Genomic DNA, 11,184 nt, shown 5'->3' on the forward strand with positions numbered 1-11,184 from the left:
ACACAAGGTTTCCATCTGACTAGCCCCAAAGGAAACACAGTCACGAAACTGTATGAGCGCATCAGTGCAAAAGATCAGTAATAGGCCTTCAGGCACGGTTTTCGACGCTATTTTGACGAGTAGGCAGAGTATGAAAATCCGATGTCAAATAATTTTCATAAAACATCGCTCCTGAAAAATTCATGAATTGGAAACTTTTGGCACTAGCAAAAGGATATTTAAAAAAAATATTGTTTGGATGTAGCTGTGCCAGAAAGCGTCCAGTCTTGTTTTGAACTTTGCATACATTTCCCTGTATTTTTTTTTCCCGCGAACTCTTTAATTTTACAATTTTAGTAGCAGTTCACGGCTGGTTCGCTATACAGACAAATGTATGGAAATATCAAAACTCAACTAGATGCTTTCTAGCACAGCTAAATTCCTCAGTTATTTTCTGTAAAATCCTTTGCATAGTGCCTAAACTTTCCAATTCATGAATTTTTCAGAAGCGATGTTTTATGAGAATTATTTGACATCGGATTTCCATATAAACACGGTTACTTCAAGACGTGTTTGCCTACTCGTCAACATGGCGTCGAAAACCGCGATAAGGCCTATTAGATGTCTAACTGGCCATAGTCGGGCGCGGTAGTTCAATCGTTTCTAAGCGTTTTGATAAAAAGGAGTTCGTTTTCTTGGATAGTTTCTCCAGATTTAAGCTCTTACGCCATCAAACTTGACAGAGATAACTTGATCAATTAACACAACCGCATCATGTATTTGTTTTGTATCACGACTCGTACGTCACGGAAAGACGTAAAGCCAAAAAAAGGCCCCAAAATCGAGAATCAAGAAATTGTCCTCGAATGCACATCTGCGGAATTTTGCTTATCACAGAAAATGCGTGAGATAAACTTCTACAGGTCTGACAAATCTCTTTCAAACTGAGACTGCACTTTGCTTAGGTTAACCCTGGGTCTAACTTTCGAGTCTACGGATAACGTCTTCAAGCGTCACCATTCACGTAACCGGCGATCGGCCGTCTTTTTTGTTAAACACGAGAAGGTGTGTTTCATCAGATATCCAAACACTGAAAAGTAGGTTGAAAAATCGAGTTTTTTTAAACGACTTCGAGGTGTTTGGCTCTCAAAACGATCAATAATTCTTGGAGAAATTCAAGGCTAAAGCTTGCAAAATTTTATGGTAATTAAGAACACATATCCAAACCGCCGTCACAGTAGTGATTTTCTTTGTTTTCTCTTGAAGCATTTAATATTAATGAGTTTGAGCAATAGGTATCGCAAACGATTTGAATTGACTCACTTACCTGACGAAATTAGTACGCAGTCAGGCGACAGACAACTTTTGCTCGAAGGTTTGCTCGAAGGTTTGGTCTGAATTTCTTTTCCACCAGCATCCACTTTGTTCTCAGTTGAAATTTGCTTAACGTAAAGAACAATAAATGCGACTGCAACAGCGATAAATATCACCAAAGCTGCAAAGAGGAGCTTCTCTCTTCGCGAGTGTTTCCTTGCAAAAGACACTTTCCTGTCCACGTCTTGGTCGATGTGGAAGGCTTCACCAGCGTCCAATTTTTTGACGTATTTCGCGGACGACATTTCGAGATTACTGTCTATCACTAATTTTGCTGCATGAAAGTCAAACAAGAGTGCAGACTTGAAGAGCGGGGCAATTGTACCAGGAGCGGCCTTTGAAACACGAGAACTAAATGACAAGTGTCACACTTCAAAGCTCACGCTACATCTTCAATGTTTCCTTACATCCACCCCCTGGGTCACGCGAGGTGTAAGAACACACTCTCTCGCTGGTCCCTAATTTACGGCATGTCGATACGAGTGCACTGTGGCATACACATACAGGAGGACAATAAGATAGACGTAGATTTTCAGTCAGTGACACAGGCGAACTCGGAAAAGAAAATCCGAGTACTCCCAGCAGGACTCGAACCCGATGACCTTCTCGGCTTAAATGCAACACTAAGTCAAAGGAGACTCGTGGGAGCTGAAGCTATTAAACTAGGTTCAGACATCCTGCATATTGCTCTAAAGCAAAGTAAATCCCATGCTTACTCCTTAAGGTGCCGTAAAATGCAACAATTTTTCCTGCAAAGTGCAATGGCAACACCAAGTGCTGCGAGACCAGGTCCACTCCGTGCGGACGAAATCGTACGTGTACCACCCACCCCCTGTCCCCACCCCTCTCCTCGTCTCCCCCCCCCCTCCCTCCCCCGTTTGCATGTCTCGTAAGGTACATTTTTCCGTTGCGAGCCAGTCCCGACATCTAAAACAAAGGTAGCCGAGTCTTCTACTTTTTGCAACGTTGCGAGGTATAATGGATCTTTTCTGCAACTTGCAACTATCAAAACAATGACTCGTCACGATTGCCTTGGAAGTTTGGGGCAGTAAAATGACTGTGAGTCAGGGCAGGGGCCCTCCTGGTCATGGTCATCTTTTTGCACGGATAATGTACGAGGAAAATATCAAATTAGTCGGATGGTGAATATTTCTTCCTCTCAGCTTCTTCTTTTCTTTACGTACCTGGATCACGCCCTTCCGCAGTTCATTGATAATCACGCACCGTGCAGGTTGGGCCAAAATAATCGCAACGTGAATTAAATAAGCCTGAAGTTGAATGTTTAGCTATGAATTTTTTCGTTGTCGTTGATGTCTACGTTGCGGATATTGGAAACAAAGACTGCCCAGTTAAAAAAAATAGAGTTCTTGACAGTCGCATTTCGAAATCAAAGCCTGAATACATGTAATCAGTGACCCATGGCCAGTGCACATGACTGAACTAAGAAACTCTGTCACAGGAAAGGTAGACCAATAACCAGCTAATAAAACACTGGAAAGCATAACACTTGCAATAAATTAATACAGACAAGGTTGGCAATAAGAGATTGCAATGAAAATAAGCGATATTGAAAGAGAACGACGTTTCGACCTTCCTGTCCTGAGGTCAACAGAGCGTATCATGCCCAGAGAGACTAACTTGCGCAGTCAACAATCCGTGAAACTTAGTAGTGCTGTAAAAATCGCCAAGGGCTCATGAGCCGAAATGACAAGTGATGTGGTGAGAATGGAATGCCCATAACATGAATGTTGATACCATTCAATGATCGATCAAAGTTCTGAAAGTTTGGCAAATTCTGTACACAGATAACTTGGGACCTTAGCAACCAAATCTTCCTAAATACGTCAGAAGTGCCTAAAATAGACTTCTGTATGCTTTAGATACTTGTTTGGTTAATTCGGAGCTACCCTAAAAAAATATTTATCTTTTTGGATATCTTAGGGGAACTTTGGTCATGTCGAAAGTTTGAGGGGGCTTTTTTGTCTCATCCGAAAGTTTTAGCTATCCTGATGGGTCTTGACGAAAGTTCGAGGACACGTAGTAGCCATAGTTTCGTTAGAAAATTTTAGGGGACGTTTTTCGCTATACCTTTGACTACGAAAATTAAGCGAAAATCTTAGGGAATAAAAATGCTCATCCGAACATGATAGGTGTATAACCTATTTATCCAAAAACGTTAGGAGATAAAGTTATACCCTCTGTCAGACGTAAACAATGTAAATCGTGCACCTCTATTCCTCACCGAAAATTTCAGCAGCTTTTAGAATAGTTACAACGGACAAAATTTTTAGCGGACGAAAACACCATCCCAAAATTATGTGAGTTATAAAACGTGAGTACATCATTTCCGAAAATTTCAGGGAAACTTGATGGTTTTCGAGAAAACCTTGAAAAGTCTAGGCGATCGCTAGGCGGAAGCTTTCGAAATTTTTAGGGGACCTTCTATTCCAACAAATATTTTACCGAAATATTCCGGTGGGTGCCCCTGAAAGTTGGACCAGATATGCGCTCCGACTGACACATGCACACACAAGTCGAATTAATAGCAGAACATATATTTATCAAACCGAAGGAAGAGTACGTAGCCCCGTATCATAAACCAACAAAAGTTTGTATAGCATTTTCAGTGTGACCTGTGTAATACGAATTATGTCGGCTATGCAACTCCGGTAACACCTCAAACCACCTGAAAGAGCGACATAGGAGAACTGAGAGCTGTACATCTGTAAAATTTCGCGACTTTACAGAGCTATATCTTCGCTCGCTTCTGACACATCACTTTCATACTAGACATGCAAGTTTACTAGTTCTAAACAGCAATCCTAAGGCGCTCTTTCCTCGTTAACTTGTCCTTATCAAAAGTTAAAAGAAACCGTGGAAGGGTCTATTAGTTTACAGCGCGAAAAGTGTCCATTGACGCGTACGTAATTGACGTCCTGTGAACTTGGAATTCTTGTCCTTTCCAAGGTTAACATGTGTCAGGATCAAACGGTGCTGCTCTTTGGAAAAGTAGTTAGTTCCGGTGTATTGCTGTTTAAAGATGTCATCGCCGGATGGATCAAGTTTTGTCCGGGACAAGCTCAGCTCGAAGTCGTCGTAAAGAAGTCGCGCGCGAGCTGACCTGGTTTTGCCAGAGTACCAAGAGGTGGTAACGACAAAATCGAGTTTTGGTTTGAATATATCATCGTATAGATTGAGGTCCTCAAGGCCATCACGCAACGCATGTGCTTTTTGGCTGTTCAGTTTTGCCAGAAACTCACGTAAACTTAACGAACAGATTATTTTAACCTGTGGCTTTCTAAATTAGATTATCCTTTGGAAAGTACTTCCGCATGAAGAGGGTTTTAATTTTATTCCTGAAGACGTCCTGGTAATCTTCATGATCAGATAAGCCCTCGACAACAAGAGGTTATGTTTTCTTGCCCTCTGTCGTATTTATTTCATTTCCCTCTCAAGTAACTTTCGTCTTTTTCTGGTGCTTGCCCGTGAATAGAATATACATTAATGACCACTGGTATGAGCTTGAACTAAATACGTCTACCGAAAAACGTTTGCCGGCGAACTTTCAGGAGAGTAGTATTAATTTCAACACGGCGAAAATAGATACGACAATTATAACGGATGCGTTTACAATTGCACGCTTAGGAAAACGAAGTAGGCTTCCTGTTATGTTATCGGCTGTAGTTATTTTTGTTGCTCCTTCTTCTTTTTCTTTACTTCGTGAAAAAATTTAAACCTCTGTCAGCTAAGTTCGAGAAATTCCGGAGTGAGATTAAGTGCTTTGGTGTTTAACAAAACAAATTCTCCCAACTGGTGTGTTAAGAAATATATGGGGACAGTTCAGGAGAAAATCCATGTTGATATATTGGGCCTTAAGGATTAAGAGATAAAGAAAAATACCACCTTAAACAAAAATACATTTTGATTGGAATCAGGAAGGGTACTCAAAGCTCGGTATCCCACCTGGCGTTGACAGATACTCGGCCTGTTCAATGAGCCAGCAACATACCTCGTACCGCCTCATTTTAAACTAGAAAATTTGCGCGAGATACCAATGGCTTACCTTCAGCTAACTCAGCTTGTTTCTCATAAGTTCGGCGCTGATCCCTGCACTCTACTTTGTGAGGTTTCGTCATATCACGTGGCCTATGTTTCTCCTTCACTTGACCTTCTTTTTTCACATGTCTTGCCGATGTTGAAGCAATGAGAAGTGTAGCCAACACAAGTAGCAATGAGCACGAGATTTTCCTCCTTGAAGACAGCAAATCCATCGCGCTTAAATGTCACTTTCTGCGCTGAAGACTACAACAACAGAGGATAAGAGAAGTTTTCATTTAAGGAAGCGCCTTCCTAATCTTAAAAGCGGAACGGAAAGCTCACACAAATGCTTTGCGCATTCTGAAGCATTTGATTACGTAGTAACGTCACAATGAAAAGGATTGCGTGTGATGTTCTAGAAGTCAACTCGAATTCTTTCACGAGCTCATTAACCTTTGGCTCTTGAGCTGATTCAAACTACGAACTCTCTCAACAAAAATCCCACAAGTTAAAGAGTAACAGTACATGTAAGGGATACACAATGCTGAAAGACTCTCCGGCGCGCGATAGCAGGTCTTTGGCTGTCTTTGAAGAATGTTCAGCGCGCGCTCCCATTTTCGCAGTTTCTGGCGTGTTTTTCTCAAAACTCCGTAAGGGTTTTCGTGCCGAACAAGTATTTTTAATGCCATTTTCTACCGACTTGAAGTGGTTTTCGTTCAAAAGTGGTTTTCGTTCGTGCCTTGTAACTTATATATTTGTCCACGCTTTAGCTTTCAAAATTCTAAATAGATTTAGAAACTTTAAATTGGGGAAAATATAAAAAGCGATCCCACACGAAGGGGACACGAGGCGCCCAACTGGAAAAGGAAATTAATATACGTGACAAATAACCGGTAAAGATAATATATTTGTAAATACAAACTGATATGATTAAAAAGTGAACGTTGTACTGACGTAAACAGTCCGGGAAATAGCCAAAACTGTCTATATAAAATCGTGTGACGTGATTGGTCGAGCCAAAACCAAAACATACCATATTGGCCGAGAAGGACTAAAAACGAGTGAAATTTTTTTAGGGAAGAAGGGAAGCCATATTGCAACGCGGCATTTAGACAAGAAAACAAGAAAAGATTGACTCAACGATAAAATGAATTTATTTTCGCTTCCTGTTACAGCATTTTGAAATTACGGTCATTCTTTAAACATATCAATTGACATTTCATCCCCATTTTCACACTCGTGTAGGGTTGCTCGAAGTCGCCCGAGTACGAATGCCATGTGCTGCCGAGGCCCTGTAATTTTTAGAGACGCTGGGATATAAGCCCCTCCACCAGCCTGCTTGTTCCTGTGAAACTTCTGCTGCTTAATTCTGGCCTCAAATGTTTCCGGTAATTTTGAGAAACACACGCTAGTGGTCGGTTGTGTCTTACACTACAGAAATTTTTGGCACGGCTTAGGTGATTTTGTTGTTGTTGTTGTTGTTGTTTACACTACACCAATATGTTTTTGCTGCGTGCAAAAATATGCAGTGCAAAATTTTTTGGTGTAAAAGCAAGATATAACGTTCTATTAGCTTGCTTTTACACGTTAATTTACTTTGTTCCTTTGATATAACAGGTCATTACAGTGATCCTATGTGAAAATATGGCTGATTCACTTCGTATAAATATTCTCTGCTGTCTCTGTTTCATGTTCCAAATGTTTTGGCCTGGGTGACACAGCGGCAAACTTAGTGCGCATGTTCGTCACGCGTGAGCAATCTTACAAGGCGAAATGGCGGCACTTTTCCCATAATTTGTTTTTCATTTCGCGGGGTGTTTTTTGCTTTCTTGGCTTTTAATGGAAATCTCTTCCGGCAAGACTGAAAGCACAAAATTCTGTTTTTCCAACAACAAGAAAACACTGTCTTTTTAGGCGAAAAGCAAAAAACTCAAAAACTGTCTACGCCACTCTCCACGCCAACTTGCGCGCGGAACGCGCGACTTAAATTAATTAATGTCCAGTCCTCGCGCGGTGCAAGGCGAAGTGCGCGCGCGGCTAACACGTAAAAATACAACAATAAAGAGTAGAAATATAGAAATGTCAATGTCAGCAAAAAACAAGAACGAATTGTCCAAAGCACGGGGATAAGCTCAAATCAAAATAGATAAGGTTACCGCTTTTAGGAAAGGTTCCTTCGAAATTCCTCTATCACATATCTTATTCAACAAAAAAGATATTGTGGTAACAGGTGTGAATTTGGCGATCGCCTGAATCACAAATCTCCGGAGCATGCGCACTCATTTTGCCGCTGTGTTGCTCGAATCAGCACAGCGGCAAAATGAGTGGGCATGCTCGTCACGCGTGAGCAATCTTACGCGGCAAAATGGCGGCATTTTCAAAATTCCCATTGTTTGTTTTCATTACGCGGGGATAAGCCCAAATCAAAATAGATAAGGCTGCCGCTTTCAGGAAAGGTTCCTTCGAACTTCCTCCATCACATATCTTATTCAACAAAAAAAATATTGTGGTAACAGGTGTAAATTTGGCGATTGAAGTGGAGCATTCGTAATCAACTCTCGCTCGAATCAAAAATCTGTGGAGCATGCGCACTCATTTTGCCGTTGTGTCACTCGAATCACAAATCTGCGGGGCATGCACACTCATTTTGCCGTTGTGTCGGCCTGGGTTTCGAGGCATGCGCATTTCAAGAGCAAAGATGGCGGACGAAGATGAGATGATGCCGTGTATTTCATGAGAAAAAGGTAACACAAAGTTTAACTGTTCAACCATTGATACTGAAAATGGCAAAACTTCGCTGACCGGACCCCTTTTCCTTAGAAAACGGAAGCGAAGACAAGAATTTTCCATGTATCTAGCGACAATGAAGATAGAGCGGTTTTCAATTGAATGTCGAAAGTAATTTCGCGTTTGCTTTAGTTTTTAACTACGCTCTGTGATTGGTTAACAAAATTCGTGTCATTTTCTCAACCAATGGGAATCCAAACCAAAACCAATCGTGTTTTCGCCGCACGCGTTTTCCCGCGCTTGGCGCCAGCTACTTATATTTGCTTCGAAGAGTGATTGGCTCTTTGTGTTGTTTACATCTGTTGCGATTGGCCAGAGTAATTACTTCATTATTGTGGACTACGTTCCCCCATCTAGCAATTTCTGCCAGAAATTAGCTAGCCTTTACGAATAAAGGCGCAGATTTGGCTCGAAAAAGCGTTTACACTATCCACTCTATCCAAGCCGGCGGTGCTGATTTTTAGGCACCCGTAGCATTTTTACCCATGCTCTGACTACCTCGCCGAAGATCCCAGCACGGGTAAAAATTTTGGCTCGGCACGGATGAAATCTGGCACGGACAGATTGTTTACACCATAAATTTTATCCGAACAGAACCCTTTCATTTCGGGAGGGGGGTCAACCGTTCCAATTTAACCAATTTCATTCAAGCCGTGTAAAAAGTATTTTGTAGTGTAAACCGGGCTTAAGTATTCCGATACACAAGGCTTTTCATAGCTTATGTTCCCATTGTTATTGAGTCTGTGTGACCTGAGGCACCACAACAGAACCGTCTCCTCGCTCTACATTCCTAAGCGAGCTCCTCTTCTGTGTGCAAACCTACCGACTATTAAGTAAGGTAGAACAAACCAAACAATAGGTATACTGAATTCTAGTAGAACAATAATACTGCGTGATGGGACAAAGAAAACAAAGAAAAAATATCACAGGATTTTACACTGAGAACCTCTTCTTATGAGACCGGCCGGTGGCTAGTTAGATTTCCGAGATCTCGCCTCATCGCTGTTTCGTTTGCAAAAACAAAACAACAACAACAACAACAACAACAACAAAAAAAAACGCAAGCCGGTGTTCATATGAGAAGGCGACCTGAGCCTCGATGATCGGGCTGAAATTTGCCCACAGCTGGGTTACCAGGACGAGTTACCAGGGCGAGTAAAAAATGACCTATAAAAACATTGTTTTTGGCTCTGACATAGTTAATTAAAGGCAATGGTTATGAAGCCTAACGAACTTCTTTGTTACATGTTTTTGTTAGCACTTTTGGCCTTGACTGTGCACACCTCAATAAATTTTGAAATGTAATGGAGCAAATAATTATCCAATAGAAACGTCCCCGTTAAGATATTCATTTGTAGTGTGAACGTTAAACATAGGATTGTGCACGGTCGCGGCTCTTTGGACATAAATTGCAGCAACATTGTTGTCATGGAAAATGTTTCATAACCAGTCTCTCAATAACTATGGCGCTGAAAAACAAATTCAATGCCAAGAAATACAAATAGAGATGACAAAACTTCATATGAATGATGCTTATGTTCGAGCCTGGGGCTGGACCCGATAAGTAGATTTTTACGTGTTTTTTCCCCGATAACACAGTGATTACAGACATGGTACTTGGCAAATATTTTCATAGAATTATACGATTTTAAAATTTAATATTCAAAGCTAACACTAAAATTGACTTCTGTTAAGGAACATTTATGACCAAAAACGCTTACAGGGATTTTCGAGAAACAGGCCCCTGAGGTTACCTTACAGCTGGCCGGATGATTTCAACAAACGTTCTTGGAAGGAAGAGAAGGCAAAAGCAAAGAATTGCGCATTTTTAACTTCAACAACCGGGCTGAAATTTCCCATGCAGCCCAACAGAATTCAAAATCTGTTTTCCAGGGTTTCTCCGCTTCACATGAAGAGGAGAGACCCTGGGAACGAGTTTGCGTTCCGCTAACGGGGCCAGCCCGCGAGTATCGTCCACTTTTGTGCGCCTCACGGCTATCTCCTGGAAAAATGACAAGATTTTTCTTGGTGGAAATCCAGGATTACTAACTGAGGGAATTGCCTTGGGTTTCGTAGGAACTTTAATACACAAAGCAGTTTCGAAGGAAATTGCAAAGGTTAATCGAAAAAGGACTACACATTTTTTAACAGCGGTGTTCTTTGCGAAATGAGAACATTGTTAAGACAAAACCATGTTCAGATACTTATCGGAAAACAACGGTCACTTTTTAGTTGTTTGTCTGTTGATTGGTTTTTTCCCTTCTCTTTTGTTTCTTTTCTTACCGTCTATTTTTTTTCTCAGCCGAGAATATTTTTCGACCCATAAAACACATAGCAATTTAATGACTGCAAACGTCGAGTTTAATGCAATGACGGTTTAAATGATCAAAAATGATCAAGTGCTAATTTCTCAACACCATCGTATATGCACTTGGCTCTTTCGTCAGACAGTAATATATTTTCTAGACTTTCTCGAACTGTGTTTTCGCGATGAAGAAGGTTTGAGGCAAGTCTATGAATTTACCTATCTAAAGATTTAGTTCATTGTTTAAAATTGACATTGATATCAATAAAAAAAAAATGTCTATCATAATTAGGAACCAACAAGAGATCAATCAACACTGAACATCAACGGTACCTGTTATCAGTTACGATAAGGAGGCGCTAATGACATAACGAGATTCCAAAAGAGGAAGTCCAGTTTAAAGGACTTTTAGTGGAGTGTGTATTCAAAGAGGCTCTGGATGCTGATGCTACAAAAGCCGGACTGAAAACGCCGTCAATCTTATATATCTGTTTAGTAATTACTTACGTTTCTAAAGCTGGTGCACAAATTGAACCAAAAAATAGATCGCAGGTTTTGTATTATGAATCTGTCTCAAGCGTTGGAGCGTGAGTGACTCGGCTCAGCGAGAATCGCTTGAGACAAAATTCAATATTGACGTAGCATTAACTGTTAAACCTGATAAACAGCTTACCCCTGTTGTTGACTCGGTCAAAAGGATA

The 11,184-nt window shown here is 40.9% G+C and overlaps 1 protein-coding gene across 2 annotated transcripts in view; it reads right to left on the bottom strand.

The window, feature by feature from the left end:
• Positions 1-5,763, bottom strand: part of LOC146473776 (endothelin-converting enzyme 1-like) — a 37,560-nt gene extending 31,797 nt beyond the window's left edge. The window contains exon 1 of one of the 2 annotated variants that reach the window (XM_085117802.1): positions 5,417-5,763. In XM_085117802.1, the coding sequence (XP_084973928.1) occupies positions 5,417-5,624 (208 nt within the window). In that variant the 5' untranslated portion in view covers positions 5,625-5,763. Of the gene's footprint in view, positions 1-1,306; positions 1,685-5,416 lie in introns of those variants that run through there. The other variant, XM_085117801.1, reaches the window with a different exon arrangement.
• Positions 5,764-11,184: the final 5,421 nt, after the last annotated feature.

The sequence above is a fragment of the Pavona decussata genome, unplaced genomic scaffold (genome assembly GCF_977016875.1).
Source record: "Pavona decussata unplaced genomic scaffold, jaPavDecu1.1 SCAFFOLD_92, whole genome shotgun sequence".
Taxonomy (NCBI): Eukaryota; Metazoa; Cnidaria; class Anthozoa; order Scleractinia; family Agariciidae; genus Pavona; species Pavona decussata.